Source organism: Panicum hallii, chromosome 1 (genome assembly GCF_002211085.1).
Source record: "Panicum hallii strain FIL2 chromosome 1, PHallii_v3.1, whole genome shotgun sequence".
NCBI lineage: Eukaryota > Viridiplantae > Streptophyta > Magnoliopsida > Poales > Poaceae > Panicum > Panicum hallii.
This window is the reverse complement of record NC_038042.1, coordinates 5,521,517-5,538,810: the sequence shown is the minus strand read 5'-3', so window position 1 is coordinate 5,538,810 and position 17,294 is coordinate 5,521,517. Positions and strand designations below refer to the sequence as shown.

Genomic DNA, 17,294 nt, shown 5'->3' with positions numbered 1-17,294 from the left:
AAACTGCTAGCGCTCTGGTAAATCCTTTCCTGTTTCCTCAGGAAAAAAAAGAAACCTTTCCTGTTCCTACGCTACGTCCGGAGTTGGAACCCTGACTAGTGTTTTTTTTTAATGATCTCTCTCTCTATCCTGGCATCTGCTTCACTGGCATGTGGGTCCGGATATGGCTTCATGCCACGTCAGCATCTTGAACACGTAAGCAAACCTAAATAACCACCATGCTTAGGCTGTCTCCAACGATGCCCTCTAAACCGTTCTCTACCCTATATATAGAGAAGATTCTGTTCTCTATTGCTCCAGCAGCGTTCTCTAAATGGTTCTTTAAAATAGAGAACACTACAGGTTTCCTCTATATATAGAGATTCTCTCTCCTCTTCTCTATTTTTTCTTTACGTTTTAAATACTGAATTAAATAAAAATAAAATATGTCCATAGCATTTGAGGTATGATAAATACGTACGTACAAAAATTTGGAACAAAATACGTTTCTAATATAGGGTTTAATGTATAGAGAACGAGATTTAGAAAATGTTGTTGGAGAGAAATGAGATATAGAGGAGAGAATTCTGTAAACGAAGAATACAGAGAAGGATGTAGAGAACAACGGTCGGAGATAGCCTTACCTGCTCATTGCCCAGGCCGATGCGTTTCCACTTTCCAGGGCAGTTTTGTCGCAGCCCACGTTGCGTAGCTGGAGATTTTGGGCCTGGCAACCTTCGCAATCCTGTACGCGCGTACTCTCCCCGTATGACGGCAGAACATTAGTACCGTATCGTTTTATTACCCTCAGGGGAACGGGCTCAAATAAGCGTGACGCGGCCCACGCTTCGGGGTTGGGAGGAGGCAGATGGGCCCGAGCCTGCGCTGTTAAAAGCGCGATAGCCCAGGTTGTGTACTTATAGGGTGTGTGGGCTCTCTCAGCCCATTCCGAGCACGACACCTGGGCCCCTCCCACGGACGCAGCTGGGCTTTCATGACTGAGGCAAGGCCAATTTAACGCATCGCCTCCCGGTAAACAATGCCCAAAATAAATGGGCTTTGCCTCGGGAAAAAGGCCTCCGTGCCGTGGAGCCTGCTTTCTTTCTTCTCGTGGGGCAGCGTGTTGGGCTCGACCCAGCGCCCTCCTTTCAACCCCACCCCCACCCCTTTTTTTTTCGTTTTTCCTCCCAGAGTCCCAGACTCTGTTACAATTTGCTTACTACTAGTCTTCTGTTCTCCGGCCAGGCTTTGCTTCTTCTAGAACCTTCCAAACCTTCCAGATTTCTAAACCATTACCAGCACTTGTATCTGTGCACAACATATTTTGTGTTACCGACCTTTTAGTAACACGGTAACATCTAAACCGGTGCGTGTAAAATTATGTAAAAAGTATAGATAGATAGAGTAAACAATCATCATTGCAACACATGATATGTTCTCTGTATCTGTGTTGTGCATTTTCAGTGTTTGAGAATCGGTTAAGTTCACGTGTACATTACCAGCATTGCAACCGGACCATCAAGAGTGTTGACAGGTTCCGCACAAACTCAGCGTCTCACAGTAGTGGGCGCACAGCTTTGCGCAGAATCAAAATGAAGATCGCTAATACATGATTACACCTGTCACCTGACCAAATGTTAGAGATCTGTTCGTTCACTGTTGATGCGGACACTAAAATTCAGGAAGGATCGCAAGTCATTTCCTTTTCGGTTAAACTACTTCATCAGGATACTACAGATGGCTGGAGCAGGCCGTCGCCGTTGCCACAGCTTCATTTTGTAATGCTGTTGCAGGAGGGGAGCTGCGCATCACTCAGATCGACTAGTCTTCAGAAGCTTGGCAATGGAAGAGTTAGAGGCATCTTGGTCACCGTGAGACATTTTTCTCCGCGACAAGTTTGAGGGTTTCCCTTTGGAAGAGTTGGAATCAAGGCGATTCAAGGCATAAGCTTCTCCCATCCTCTTTCTACACTCTTTGCTTGCGGTCTCATGATCAACCACTGCAAAACCAAAAGGGTGTTAGAAGGTACACTAATCATCTCTAACCTTAGTAATGTTTTCTCAGGATAGTGTTCTTTTTACCTGGTTTTGGGTAGTCTTTGCCAATAATACATTTGGCTTTCTTCTGGATGCTAAGGGGGGCAGTCCAAGGCTCGTAAATGTACTCCCTCGGCATGTCTAAATTAATAGAATGTAGCATTGTGCAACAGCAAAATGTTTAGTTCTCTTTGACAAGAAAAAAATGATTTCTTCTGAGTTCTGATTTAAGGAGACATTTTGGCACTGAAAATGATGTTCCAGAAATGTACCTTTCAGCACTGGAATGAAATGTCTGATGTAGTTCCCATTAGGATCATACTTCTTCCCAAATGTAACAGGGGAGTAAATTCTGTGGTACTGTTTTATAAGATGCGGGAGTAAAGTAAGCACAAACTATTAGGCTGAACACAAATGTCCACAACAAATGCCATCTGAAGGATATGCGTTGTCTAACCTGATAGAAGAAGGATGAGCAAGACAGCCACAGCCAATTGCCATTGTTAATGGCCCAGTCAGAATCAATCAGTAGCCTTTCAAAGACATCGCGCCCTTTCTCCCAGTGGATAAACTTTAAAAAAAGAAGTTTGAGAAGTTCATCATGGGCAACACCAGGTAGATTGTAAATTACTTTAGATGCATACTGTCATTGTCCACAATTCTTTAATAAATGCCAATGTCCTTATCAGAGATCACTATGTAACTAAAATGGTTTTCAGATCCCAACAGCATAATATTGAACCCAACAAATAGCTCATCAAAACAACCCAACAGCATATTTTCTAATCGAAAAGAATAATATAGCAAAATGGCCAAATCTTATGGACTGACTTCTTTCTTTAGTAAAACTCTAAAGTTGCCAAAAGACCAAAACTTTGGAATTACAAACATACATGTTATGTAAAGAACATTTCAGTGAAACTATGCAAAAATAGGCACACAATTCCCAGCCGAGTTTCTTATTTGAAGCAAGTTTCATATATTATGAAACATACCAGATCACCACGCGTAAGAAAACAAGCAACTGAATGGCGTGCAAGGTGATGCATCCATCCCCACTTCCTTAGCTAGCATACAAGCACACAAAAAGAACACTATTACACACTCTGGTAGTTATGGGTGATGCAAGTAATTCTGGCAGACGTTCGTTAGAGAAAAACCTGAATCATGATAGCATCAATCCATGGATACCCTGTCCGGCCATCTCTCCATGCAACAAATAGTTCCTCATTCTCACTCCATGGGATCTAAATTAGATGGGCTTAAGTTACAAATATGCTCGTCAAATGACATCACTGTAAAGGATATGGTTGACGAATGAAGCAAACCTGCTTGCAAATTTTGTTTCCTTTCATCTGATCAAAATTAGGAGTCCCAAAAGATACTGTGTAGAAGAAGTCTCGCCACAGCAACTGTTACAAGAACAAGAGACATGCGCTCAGATCCACCTTAAAAGAAGTTGTGCAGCCCGTCAGGCCCAACAAATGCAATTACAAATCACCTGGCCTGTCAATGAAACAGGTGGTCTTGTATAATTTCTGACACTCCTGTAGACATCCTGAATGCAGTGGTAAAAATATCTGGAGGACAGGCAACCAAACTGCAACATTACAACATAACAATCTGTCTCAACACTGCAATCTAAGATAAATGGGGAAGGACGACTATCTACACCTGGTCAGTGACAAAACTCACCTTCAGATATGGTGACAAGACAGTTGTTGCAGGTTTGAGGAAGGCAGATGGGTCACCCTTAGGTTTCTCAAATTCGACAACCCATTCCTGCAAAAACAAAGAAAATGAATAAATTCCATCACAGAGAGATAAATTGCACAAACAGCTAACAACAAACAAAAATTATGGATGAATTGAACCAGAATATGCCATTCCAGAAGTACCCACCTTATCTTGAAGTGATTCTTTCATTCTCCTAAGAGCTTCTGTCTCCCCTCCTCGGAATGGAGGAATCTCCTCCTGCAATTGGCCATCAGGAAGTTCAAGCTCGATCCAGCAGCAACTGAAATACTACTTCTTTGGATCAATCGTGACTCCACTTGTACCTGGCTGATATCCCCATACCCTAGCTCCTCCACTGTGGGCACGGGCAACAACTCGTACTCTCCCGTGTCTCCAACCGGTGGGAGTTCAGAGTATTCCTCCAAAACAGGCTCAGGCGGGTCCCCGGCAATGGCGATGAATGATTGGTACGTCAAAGGCGGCCGGCCACCGTTCTGCAAGTTGGCAAAACAAAAATTAGGTACGCGGTGAACTCCAAGCATCTGGTCACTTTGCTGGTACCTAGTGCCTGAGTGGCTGAGTGTTCGATCACGAGCACCTTGCTTATGATTTCTGCAGGGTCGAAGAGGGTGTGGCTGACCGGCGTGAACACCTCGATCCCCGAAGCCATCGCAAAGTCCTGCACGAACAAAAATCTTCGTCAGGTAAGTACTTGTAAGAAAACTAGTGCTAGAGATAAGCGATCATGAGCCTCACCGTGACTTTCTTGTCGCGGGCCAGCGCGTACGGCTCGGTGTCGGACTCGAAGCACAGCTTGCCGATGTTCCACTGCGATGCGGTTGTCAGTATGTACCCGATGGCCGAAGGGGGGAAAGAAGGCGTTAAATTTGCATCGAGGGCGGATGCTCACGTCCTTGAGGGCGGCGCAGACGGCGCCGGCGACGTCGTCGCGGGCGCGGAGGAGGAGGAGGCGGGACCCGAGGTGGCGGAGGCGGGCGTCGAGGTCGCCGAGGCTCTCGAGGAGGAAGCGGACGCGGGCGACCCCCGCGCGCGCGGAGCCTGGGGACGCCGCGGCGGGGTCCGGGCGCAGGTACCGTGGGTCGAGCACGAACACCGGGTACAGCCGCCCGGCGCCGCGGCGGGCCGCGTCGAGCGCCGGATTGTCGTGCACGCGCAGCCCCTTCCGGAACCACACCATCGCCGCCGTCGCGGCAGTCGCGGCCTCCATCGCCGCCGGTGTGGGGTGCTCAGAATTGGGGAATTTCGCCGGTGTCGGGGTGGAGAGAGGGTGCTGGCCGTTGATGGAAGAATGGGCGGCGGAGGTTTGAACAAGGCAGGGTAACCGTAGCGAGTGGCGCGGCGAGTGGCCACGTCGGTTTCCTATTGGCCGTTCCCGTCGCGCCACACGGGATCCGGTGCGGGTACTTGAATTTAGAGGCCACAGTGCTGCCGGCCGCACGAGGGAAAACAAAGCCACAGCGTCCAGAACTGTGGTGGCCTCGTACCACCACTGCCGAGTATGCTCGTGCTTTCCTAGTAGAAATCGCGACAAAGCATCATACCGTAGAACTTTCGAGTCATGCAAAATCAGCGTGTTCCAAGCTGCATCTATGCAATAAATTTCAGCAATGCAAGGTACAGCAAAGCTCTGTGTCACCATGCAGTAACAAGTAAACGTTACATAAAAACACACGGTTATTTTGCCGAAATAATATAATATATGCCAGAAAAATGCAAAAAGGAAACAAGAGCACAAGGTATCGGTATCAAGAACAAAATATTATTACGATTCTCTTTTAATTCCACCAACGAATAGAAACCGTGCAACATGTTCTACAAAACCATATACTAGGCTCCGATTATTTGTCTTAAGATAACTGAACCACATCCGCGATCATCCCAAACAACATATTTAACACTTCTACAGCGATAACACCACCAGGGGCTCAAGTATCAAAACAGCTTCACTACAGACTACCAGTTGCAATTTTCAACATAAAGAGCCGATGGATAGATCAACAGCCAATGCCCAAAGGTAGTAGAAACATTTCACTGGCCCCCTACTTTCCAGCAGAATCTGGGGAGCCATCTCCGTAGGAAACCAGGCCTTTCTTGCCTCCAGGACTAGGGCTTGAAGACAGGGAGCGCGAGCGGGACGGGGATGGGGACCGGGACTTCTCATCACTTGCACGCTTAGGAGATTGGGAATCGGGTGGAGACCGATCATGCGCTGGTGGTGGAGACCTTGATCTCGATCCGGACAGGCGGCTCCTGGAGACTGACCGTGCACGCTCACCATGTGACCTAGGTTTCCCGGCAGGGGGCGAACGACTCCGTACAGGGCTTCTGCTGTAGCCACCTCCCCTACCTCGCTCTCTGTGGACAGGGCTGCGTGAGGTGCTTCGGCTCCTCCTCCTGTACCTACTTCGCCTCAAGTGTCAAAATAAAAGAAATCATGACATGGAACCAACTCTAGAATGGGGTAAGCACACCAATTCAGAAACACCTTGAAATAAAATTGATTAGATCATGTGCGTCATAAATAATAATCTAAGTTAAGCATCCACATAAATATAACCTCTTGCTCAGGATTTGGTCCAATGATATGTGCCTCACAAATAATACCAGAAGCTTGACATCCATGAAAATGACAGAATGCTAAATTATCACATATAGCAACAGTTCATTTACCTTGGTGATGATGGTCTGCCTCTGGGTGGGCTTCTATACCGTCGAGGAGGTGATCGGTGGCGGGAACCCCGGTAACCCATGTATCTACAGAAGGAGAATAATAAATGAAAAATCTAAAATAAATAAGTCAAAGCTCAAAGTTTGATTAAATTACCTGTCACGGTCACTTCTTCCACCATATCGATGCGAGCGATCAGCAGAAGGTGAGCGATATTGTCTTGCAAATGAGTACCGCTGAGTAAAACCACGTCCCCGCCTTATGCGTTTTGGAGACCCATCAGGAGAGCCAGTCCTGGATGGGCTCCTCCCATTGTTTGGAGGGGGTGATATTGCCCTGCGAGGTGGACTGGGACTTCTGCTAATGTTCCTGCGAGGTCGTCCACCTCTTACAGGGCTTCTGCTCACGCTTCTTCTAGGTATTCTCACAGGGCTCCTGCTCACGCTTCTATGTATGTTCCTTCGAGGACTTCTGATTGGGCTTCTCCTGGAAGGCCTATGTGGGCTCCTTGAAAACCTAGCAGGGCTCCGGCTAACACTTCGCAATGGAGATCTTGCAGAGGTCCGGGTAATGCTTCTTCTCTTCTCCACAGGTGGGCTTGGGCTGACACTTTTATGTAGATGAGTTCTCTCTGGGCTCCTGCTTGGAGTTCTTCGTTGCATGGACCTAGCTGAGCTCCTGCTAATGCTTCTTCTTTGACCTTTAACAGGACTCCTGCTTGTGCGGGGAGTCGCGCTTCTGCTTGCATCTCTAGGTGAGCTCTTGCTGGGGCTTCTTCTAGCAGGGCTCCTGGTGATGCTCCGCCTAGCTGGACTCCGGCTTTTACTTGTTTTGGGAACACGGACAGGGCTTCTACTGCGACTATGATGAACAGGGCTCCTGCTAGCTGATCTCTTCCGGGTGGTAATTGACCTTTTGATCGGGCTTCTCCTTGGACTGATACTCATACTCTTGCTCATTGAGTGATTAGCACTCATGCTCTGGCTCCTGCTTATCAATGTCAGATGAAACACCGCTTGCAGAAGCAGTAAGCACAAAGAATGATTGATGTGTGAAGAAGTATAGGAAACCTAGATTTGCTTCGATTGCCAGCTAGAACAGGCATGGTAGCAGCATTCCTTTCAGTTTTTGATTCATTAACACCATTTGTATGGATCTCCCCATTTTGCAGGGGGGAGTTATCTTCTTGTGCCAGACTCCTTGGCATTCCACTCGTTTGTTGAGTTGATGTGGCTTCCTTCAAAACAGCTACCGCAGCAAGATTTTCCGCTGAAAACAAAAGAGTACACATCAATTAAAAGCTGAACTAAACATATGCCACAAACCAAACAACTCACTATAAATCCCTTCTGCACAGACGCAGCTACCCTGGGCTGCTTCTCGAACAGTGGGTTTGATTAGATAGCCAATTAGTACAGTACAGATGCTACAACATGTCATACAGATAATGGAATAACTACACCACAGACAAAAACATGCAACCATGATCTAAAGCCTAAAAGAATACACCACCAGTAAGAAATACTTGGATGTTTGGACATGACACGGTCTGCCTTTGGCCACTGTTTTTCACTAGAATTTGTTTATAAAATCTAGCAAAATTATAAGATTGTGAAAATATTTTTTAAGACAAATTTATGCATATGATTCTCATATTTCCAATCTAAGTATTTTAAAAGCTATTGATAGCCAGTATGAAAACATTGACCAGATCTAGTGTGAAATGTGAAGTATTTGTGAAGAGGAAGTTAACTAACAGTCAAGGGTACTGATAAGACATCCAAACAGATCATACACACCACATCATCTTAACTACAAAGTTGGGCCCTGCATGCCAGAAATTGCATTAATTTCTAATTTGAGATCTCCATGGAGATCTCTACCCTTTCATTACTTTATAAAATCATTCGATCGATTTCTAGAAATAAAATGGAGAAGAAATATCATATTGTGCCTATACAGTTCAATAATGATGAGTGATGCCACCCTAACCACCCTAATCTTGCATTACAAAGAATTGCCTGATGTGGGTACATAGTCTAAGTTTATGGGCATGTTACCCAGACCGAGTTCATAAACCGAATTGAGAAATGAGAAGAAGTCCAGAAACCACTTCATTTTACTGTTAGTGAAATAAAGCAAGATCAACATGCATAGGTGTAAAGAATATATAGGAAAAAAGAAAAGAAATTACCAGAAACTTGAGATGATGCCTTGGACTTCCGCCCACGAGAGTGTCGCTTGCTTCTGGCATCCTCAGAGCTGCTATCACTCGTACTTTCAGCTTCACTGTCACTCTCTATCATCCTGTTAATGAAAGAATATATGTTACGGATAAAAGGTCTGAAATGTTCAATTCAACAATGATATCATACTTTTTTAACTTCTGTTTTGCTTTCCTATCACGCTTCCTACGCCTTCTCTCACGCCTATGGTCACGCTTTCTTCTTGAACGCTTGCGCTTATTTTTCTTTGAGTGTCTTTTTCTGCGCCTTCGTCTGTCATCACTTGAGCTGCTGACATCAGATGAGTCACTGGAGTAAGTATCAGAGTCGCTCTCAGAATCCGATGATTCAGTCTCTGACTCAGAAGAGCTATCTGATTCCGAGTAAGAATATCTCCTCTTCTTCCTTTTCCTTTTTGATGATTTCTTACGACGTCCCTTGTGTTGTCCATCATTACTTTCCTCATCGGAAGATATATCTTTCAAAAACTTTGATTTGGCAGCCCTCTTTTTATCTATATGACCACAATCACATGAAAATTATGTTAAAAAGGTAAGGATATTGGTGGCCTACCTTACCTATATGCAGAAATGACTTAAAATGACTGACATTTGCGGCAAAATTTCAAGCAGTTGACAAGACATACCATTTTCAGTTGTCACAGAATCATGATATTTGCGGTCAGTGAGCTCCCCACAATCTACTATCCTAACCGGAACAACGGGAGTCGAATCAGGTTCATGCACATCAACTTGTTCGATCCTCTTCAACACATCATTTCCAACAACAAGCTTGCCAAAAACAGTGTGTTTTCTGGAACACAGTAGAAGATCATATTACCACCAAAATGTACTGAGTCAGAAAACCATGGAATTCACAAATGCATTTGTGCTAAGAGTTAAGACATTCTAGAGGCTTCTAAAAACTAAATGATATGCCTAGTTAACGGTTTTTGTCACAATCAAGCTACGTTGCAAACATAGGGGGAAAAAACAGCAAAACAAAAACGAAGCTTCATAACTTTCGTACATGCATCTGCCGGACAGGTTCACTTCTAGTGTATTTTCTCAAAAAAAGGCATTCATATAACAGGAAACCGATGCAAAATTCCACACAGGCGTAGTGTATATTCCATTCACCAACCCAAATCTAATAAATATACGAACAGTACTCCAGAAAGTAAAACTGAAAGGATGACGCATACAATACAAAACTACCAAATTCTTACATTTCTACAAGCAGGGTTGTTCAATTTGAATTAGGCAACAGTGGAGATCCAAAGACCCTACAAGTCAACAAGTAAAAGAAGTAACAAAGAACTATTCTTCTGTAGTTCCAATCCTTGAAAAAAAATTAAGCAAATGATGTTCATGTTCTATTCTAGAAATAATGTATCGCTTACTATTACGTCTTAGAACTTTAATTAGGATGGGGGAACAATGAATAAATACAGTTTGGTACTAAAAACCAAGGGTGTCCAAAACCCTAATCCAGTCAAAGCAACCCAAACCAGAGGTGGGGGAATACACTATTTATGAACATCAACTAGAGAAGAAGCAACATAGGAGTAGTGTAGTTTTCCCTCATCCAGTTTGGCTAGTGGCCAGTTTAGGTTTTTTGAACAATCCTACTGAAAACAACAGCATTACAACAGACGAATGTCCAGTGTTTAGATAACGGACAAGTATTCTCCAAAGAGGCAATATGGATGGGCAAGTGGATGTAAGATTAGAGGCTCAATTCATGTGGTCTAAAGATTTATTTTGTACAATACTGAATCACACTGTCATTTAAATGGAATTGATCTGAAACAAACCTGTCAAGATGAGAATTAGGCTTGAAAGTAATACAGAATTGGGAGCCAGTATCTGCCGTTGTCAAGAGACCACGATCATCATGGCGTAGTACACAAGCTTCATCTGAAATGCAAATGATACAAACTGCTTGCTTAGACCTTACCAGAACAGGTGGATGAAATCTACAGTGTTTCCAGAGCAAAAAAAAAACACAGCAGTAACTTGTATTCCCTCCATTTACTATGTTTGTCCATAGCATATCATGGGCACAAACAAACAATGTATGAGTTCAAAGAACAAATCAATGTGAAATGACCATCCATGCACCTAATAGAACTGCTAAAACTCTTTCAAAGCACTTAATAGAGGTATGGAGTGGAAATATTGCAACAACTACACTTATGATATCCTCATTGGGCAAGAGAGGTATTCTCCCAAGGCCATAGACAAACATAGTGAAGCAGAGGGAGTGCTAATTCTTAGAATCTGGACCCATTCACTATACACTTCTAATAACAAAATTCGACCGGTTCGTAGCCCACACTCCAAATCCTTACAGAAAAGGTTGCAAGGTTATTTGTATTCAAAACATCCATCATATAACGGATATCACACCAAGTTAAATGATTAATACCTCCAAATTTCCCACTATATATGCTTTCTCCACCAGACCCTGTAACACAGATCAATAATAGTCATTACCAGTTTACCACAGATGAGATGTAAAACAGGAAGATGTGCCTATGCGTGCAAGGTAGAATCACATCAAACAAACAAACCTAATGTATGACAGAAACGCTTACAAAAAAACTAAACACAGCCAACATGCGTCATCATGCAACATTAATAGGTAATAATAAAGAAATCTATAGGGCGACATATACAGCAGGATCCAGCAACAAATCATGGAACATGGAAGCAAAACTATTCCTAAGCAAATTTGAAAATTTTGAAACCATTATAAAGCCATTATACCAGGATCAGACATGAAAAAAATTGAGGCTGCTACAATACTCTTCAGAAGAAGAGTACATGACAAAGAACATCATGTGCTAGAGAGAAGTGGCACAGTATATCACAAAATCAAGAGGTAGGGTCATTGTGAGATGAAATAGCAAGCTGTAACCACATGACTTACAAGGAGTGTTATGTGCATGCAAGCAATTTAGTAGAGATAAGAGCATCAATTTATCAACACGACAAAATGAGAAATATCATGGAATGTGAGGAGGGGAGTTGCCACTATTTTTCTCAGAAGGAAAAGAAATAGAAATTGTAAAATAAAGAATTAATTGTGTAAACTCACCATTTCCTTTTGCTAAGTCACCTCCCTGAAAAAATAAAGCACCCATCAGTAGCTAAGATTAAGAAAACCGTTAAGTGATTTTTTCCACCAATTATTAGAATAGCAAACATAAATAATTCAGCATACAACCTTAAATACTATATGATATGAAAAGCAGTCGATATCATCTCTCTCGCATCCTACATCATGAAAAAAGGAAACAGGAAACTGACTAAAAATAGAACAAGACAAAGCTAACCAAATGCTAACCACCAAAGACAAAAGTTGTACCTTATTACAGATTATGAAGCATAATGGACAAACACAAAATTACACAGAAGAAGAAGAAGAAGAAGAAGAAGAAGAAGAAGAAGAAGAAGCAAAACTAACTTGTGCTATGAACCCCTTGATGACACAGTGGAAGGTTGATCCCTTGTAACATAATGGCTTCTTAGTCTTTCCCAGCTCACCTAAAGCGTGCAACATCAATTATCAAGAGCAACAATGCTAGCAATTAGGGAGGAGTTAATTTTAAGCTCAAATTTGAATATAATCTGTAAGCTCAAGCTGCACAAAGGTGGGGTGTAGCAAAAAGACAAGTACCCACTACATTATAAAATGATTTCCACAAAGAATATTAGTATATTAGCCACTCATCATCATTGCATTTTTTGTTGCAAAAATAAACACTAGTGTTTAGAACAGAAGATATGGATAAGAAGTCTACAGCTGAAGTTATAATAGCATACGAGTATGTTTGTGCTGATTGGTGTACACAGGTTCAGAATCTTCATCTCACATCTTAATTTTACTTTTATAGATTATAACCAAAAATAATATCAGAAATTGTCTGCCAAATTATAACTGCCAAAGAAGAAATAGAAACATCAGCCAAGGTGTATTATGCATTCTGTTCTATTCAAATGAATAAGAGACTCACTTGTAGTTAATCATCAGACTGTAAAATTAGATTAGGTTCTCAGATTTCAGGAATATTCAAATGTAGTCACAGAACAGCATATCGGATATGGCTGGATGCAGATCACAGAATTGAGATTCGAATAATATTGCCGAAAAAGTGATTTCAAGCAAATACCAATAAAGATCATTAGGACTGCTACGTGACAACAAAAGGTACAAGTAGCACCATAGCTTCAGTGATAATTGCTCCGTGCAGATAACTAAAATAAACTTTAGTAAAAGCAGTAATAAAAACATACAAAATACGTTATTCTTCCATGTTGGAAAGATGTTACTCACTACTTCCACTGACCACAAACACAGTCCACTTTAGGTTTGACCTAAGCCAGATTCTTTTCATCTTTGACAATTAATATTTAAAATTCACTTAGATTGGCATCTGAAGACTGGTGCTAGTCGTTTGATCATGAAAAGTGAACTCATAATACAGAACTCCTTTTATTTAAGATTATATAGTATTATAGATATTGCTAGCCAAAGTGGCATATTAGAGAAGTGCCGATATCCTAATGAACTTATATTTGTAATCAAAGGAAGTGCAACATTTGTGCTTCCAATTTCCAAATAGGCAACGCATTTTCAACTGAAATCGTTGCAGCAAAATCAAAAAAGCAGAAGTGGTTTGCAGCCATATTTGAAAGAGTGAAATTTCACAAAACATCCCTGTTGAAGTATAAGTGAATTGCCCACCTCTCCCCATCAGCTTAAGATTTTGGATTAAATTGGTTGGTGCATGCAACTCAATATGGTATCAAAGCCAGAGGTCTCGAGTTCGAATCCTGGTGGGCGCGATTAAATAAAATAATTGCAACCAACTCCTAATTTCCACGTTTGAGGCTTGAGAGAGCCTGCACGTGAGGGGGAGTGTTGAAGTATAAGTGAATTGCCCACCTCTCCCCATCAGCTTAAGCTTTTGGATTAAATTGGTTGGTGCATGCAACTCAATAATCCCAAAGTAATTAAAAGAACTACACTTAGAACTTGAAACTGCGCCTGTAGCTTCCTAAAGGTAATAGAATTACAATTTACACTGGAACATTACCAATCGCAGAACCTTGTGCAGTGAGACAGTGCTTATTGTGACTGTTTGGAGGGTATATCGGCACACCTGACTCTCACTGGTAAGAGCCACATCAAGAAAAACAAGCACAATTGCCGCATAAACCTAGCAATTTGGTTAGAATTGAGAACGTCGTATTCCCCCATACTCACAGCAAGTACTTAATAATGTCGAACTTTTAATAATTTAGGATGACTAAGTAGTTTTGTGAATTTACTACATTTATTGTACTACTAAAAAGCTTTGAAGCATTGTTACTAAAAATATTTCTTAGTGTGAACAACATAACAAAAGCTTCAGTATGTTTTATGGATGCATTCGCGACACCACAAACATTATAAAATCTAATTCAATAAACCAAATAACTTGGTTGACGATCACATTTCATATTTCCTAATGCCCAAGATGGCATAACATGTACACAAGTTCAAGTATGTTATCCTATAGTAGTTATCACAAATAATCATTTGCACGTAACACTAAGCAACAGATGAATTTGTATTAATTTACAAAAAAAAAAGTGAAATAAAGATTACCTGTGCATAAAGCTCTGAAGTTCTCAGACGTCAGGGGCGCGACATCAGCAAATAACTGCAAGGAAAGTTTATTCATGCTGGTCAACCGATCGAATAAACCAATACCATATTTAGCATTGATATAAAAGGACACAGCTGCAGATACTGATCTCTGTAACCCTCGCCCAAGCTAAAAGTCACGCATGCACTAATGCACTCCCACTTGAATATGTATTAGAGAAATGGCAACAAGAAATATACCTCAAAGATCATTCTTCCATCTAGTTCATCGCCTATGGATACATCCAGAAAGACAATTGGGTTCCTCTTTCTAGCCATATTCTCAAAGCAAACTGGGTAGCTTCACACTGAATAAATCGAAAGATATGAACGGAGTAAGCATTCGGTAAAAGAGAGTGGTAAATATGGCATTGCTGCACCCCAGAAAACAGTTGTCAGTAACCATCCGTTTCAAAAGAAAATAGCATAGATCTCCCTCTTTAATGATACTATACCTAAAATCTGCATGTCTTTACATAATCAATAGCTTCAAGAACCTACTTCCAATACTTTTTCCATAGCAGGACAAACCCCAATTTCATTATTTAGAGCAACGAAATTACAGTTTTAGTTCAGCCACATAACCAGTTCCAGCAACAGAAAAATAAACTACAGCACGCGATCAGCACAGAGGGCTGAAGCAAACGGCTGCAAGCAAGTCAAGCTAATCATGACTAACGCCACCGAAGTAACTAGATTATAACAGTACCACAGAGGAGTATCGAAACAAGTGAACCCGGAACAAAAGAAACTGGTGGACGCCATAGATAGAAAAGGATCACACGCAGAAAGGATGCCAAGATTCAAGATTGCCATCGCCTGCGGTCTTTGAGGATCAGAACCCCTAGCATCCTCAGTGCAGTAGAACAGTCCTGGTGTCTTCTTGTGAGGCCTCCTGGGGGTGGAAGTGTACTTCCAATACATAAATGCAATTTCTTTTGCAGACTTCTAGCAGAAACTCGCCAGAATGAAGCAGAGAATTGCAAATGCAACTACCATAATACACAATTCCACTATCTAACCAGTTTCTAAAATCACCCATTTCAAGCAGACAAGCAACAAGATCACCCAAAGCCATCCATCTGGCAAACCCCAGCCTTTGTACAAACCACGTAATTATATATCGCAATGCCTGTTCAAGCTCTGCACGCCTGTTCCACTTCCACCGCAGTCTACATCACTTAGCGCCAGGCAACACTAATTCGATCAATCACGCAGAGCAGCATCCAGGTGAGCCGCCTAGCGGACGAACGGAGCTCGTAACACGAGGCAAACGCACTTCGATCCTACATCAGGATCCATGCACCGCACCGCAAACCCTGAAAACCCCACCAAAACCCTACCGCGAGCACAGCCCCCAGCCCTAGAACCTCCCCTCCCTATCCAAACCCCTCAGCACAAACGCGTGCAAAACGCCCGGAACACTCAGATCGGAACGAGTAATCCAGGGCCAGCGGCGCGTGATCCGGCGACGACGAGGCGGAGCGGAGCAGCGAGAGAGCACGAACCGCGAGGGGATGCTCCGGGGTGGCTCGACGGCGCCGATCGCGTCGGAACCGCGAGAGGTCTCGCGGCGGGGGGCGATGGGGTCCTTGCTCTCGCTCTGGATCGGAGCGCAGCCGGAGCGCCGCGGCAGGCAGCCTCCACGCGGCCGCACAAGCGGAGTGAGGTGGGGATTGGAGAGTGGAGGAGAGAAGCGGCGGCCAAGTATTGCCCTACCCCCCTGCGCTTGCGACGGGGGCAAGTACGGTTTTGCCCCCCGCGGAGGGGGCCGTTGAATGCTACTGCACTGCATGTGGGCCGAGGAGCCGAGGAGGTGTGGGGCTCCAGGGGTGTGTCGTGAATGACGCCGGGCCGTGAAAATGGCCCGATGGCCCTTATGCCTCCAACCCGCGCGCTAGCAACCAGCCCAAACCCAGTATTGTAAGAGAATTATTGTTTTAACCTTGTCCCTTTAATAACTTCACTCCATTTCCTCATAAAAAAATAATCAGCCTTCGTTCAATTATAAAAAGGATTTTCGCATTGTTAACTGTTACTCCCTCCGTCTCAAAATGTATTTCGTTTTAACTTTTAAGTTTATAGATTTTGATATGCATCTAGACATACATTATATTTAGATGCATAACAAATATTATGAATCTAGAAAAGTTAAAAATACTACATTTTGAAATGGGAGTTGTACAAAATAATACATGCGGTGATTCTTGCATGTACTCCAAAGCTTCCGGAACTTAAGTTAAAGGCGGCTTATCGAACTCACTCAGAGGCATCATAGTTTGCACGTTGCCACTAGCGCAAACATACATGCACCAGACATCACAAACACAACTATAGCATAGAGGTATAACAAACCAAATTTTATACCTCGCAACACCTTTGGTAAAGGGCAGTGTCTTGGTCTCAATTGTTTATATAAGTTGGCGATAGTTAGTGTGTAAGCGAGAAAAAGGACATTGTTTTTTTAAGCAATGATCCCATATGTTAAATTTTAAGCGTGCGAGACTTGTGATTGCCATGCAACTCAAAACTTTCATTTATTCCGTCCACAAATTTGATTATTATAGGAAGACGATTTACAAGGTTACGTAATAAAGGAATTGTATATTAGACCATTTCAAGATTACATGTCAATGTAGGATGGCGCCAAATATTGTCCAAGTAAAACCACATAGATGGCACATGGATTCCAGCTGGTGAAAGGATGGTCTTGAAGAAATGATAATGGAACCTTTTTGGAGGAAACATGTGAAGCTTGTGTGAAAAATCTTGCTATATATAGATCGTGATGGAAATATCCTTACTAGAATACATAACGGTCTAGTATGGCTTTTTTTGGCTTGGTGGGTTGTTTCATTAAGTTAGTGCAAGTGTGCTAAAATATTCATTCTGTGCTCATGGGCAACGATATGCTTATGGTAATTTCATCAA

The 17,294-nt window shown here is 42.7% G+C and overlaps 2 protein-coding genes across 6 annotated transcripts; both read right to left on the bottom strand.

Annotated features, from left to right (window-relative positions):
- Positions 1-1,449: 1,449 nt before the first annotated feature.
- Positions 1,450-5,196, bottom strand: LOC112879021 ((6-4)DNA photolyase). The gene is made up of 14 exons (XM_025943341.1): positions 4,663-5,196; positions 4,509-4,580; positions 4,351-4,431; positions 4,076-4,246; positions 3,918-3,989; positions 3,711-3,797; positions 3,517-3,615; positions 3,344-3,427; positions 3,176-3,262; positions 3,011-3,082; positions 2,473-2,586; positions 2,288-2,375; positions 2,061-2,156; positions 1,450-1,978 (listed from the first exon to the last, which is right to left on the bottom strand). Exons 1-14 carry the CDS (start codon positions 4,978-4,980, stop codon positions 1,788-1,790), a joined length of 1,632 nt encoding a protein of 543 aa, XP_025799126.1. The 5' UTR covers positions 4,981-5,196; the 3' UTR covers positions 1,450-1,787.
- A 314-nt stretch (positions 5,197-5,510) lies between these two features.
- On the bottom strand, positions 5,511-16,068 carry LOC112879019 (peptidyl-prolyl cis-trans isomerase CYP95). 5 transcript variants are annotated; one of them, XM_025943337.1, is made up of 14 exons: positions 15,872-16,068; positions 14,565-14,671; positions 14,325-14,379; positions 12,138-12,217; positions 11,769-11,793; positions 11,097-11,135; positions 10,483-10,585; positions 9,313-9,479; positions 8,817-9,180; positions 8,636-8,748; positions 7,512-7,710; positions 6,598-7,428; positions 6,444-6,527; positions 5,511-6,176 (listed from the first exon to the last, which is right to left on the bottom strand). In XM_025943337.1, the coding sequence occupies exons 2-14, from the start codon at positions 14,640-14,642 to the stop codon at positions 5,813-5,815; spliced, it is 2,502 nt and encodes an 833-aa protein (XP_025799122.1). In that variant the 5' UTR covers positions 14,643-14,671; positions 15,872-16,068; the 3' UTR covers positions 5,511-5,812. The 5 variants fall into 5 exon arrangements, with proteins under 5 accessions (XP_025799122.1, XP_025799121.1, XP_025799124.1 ...); XM_025943336.1 differs by having other exon boundaries at positions 5,511-6,182; positions 15,872-16,067; XM_025943339.1 differs by lacking the exon at positions 15,872-16,068 and adding an exon at positions 11,898-11,947 and having other exon boundaries at positions 5,511-6,182; positions 11,769-11,820; positions 14,565-14,646.
- Between the last annotated feature and the right edge of the window lie 1,226 nt (positions 16,069-17,294).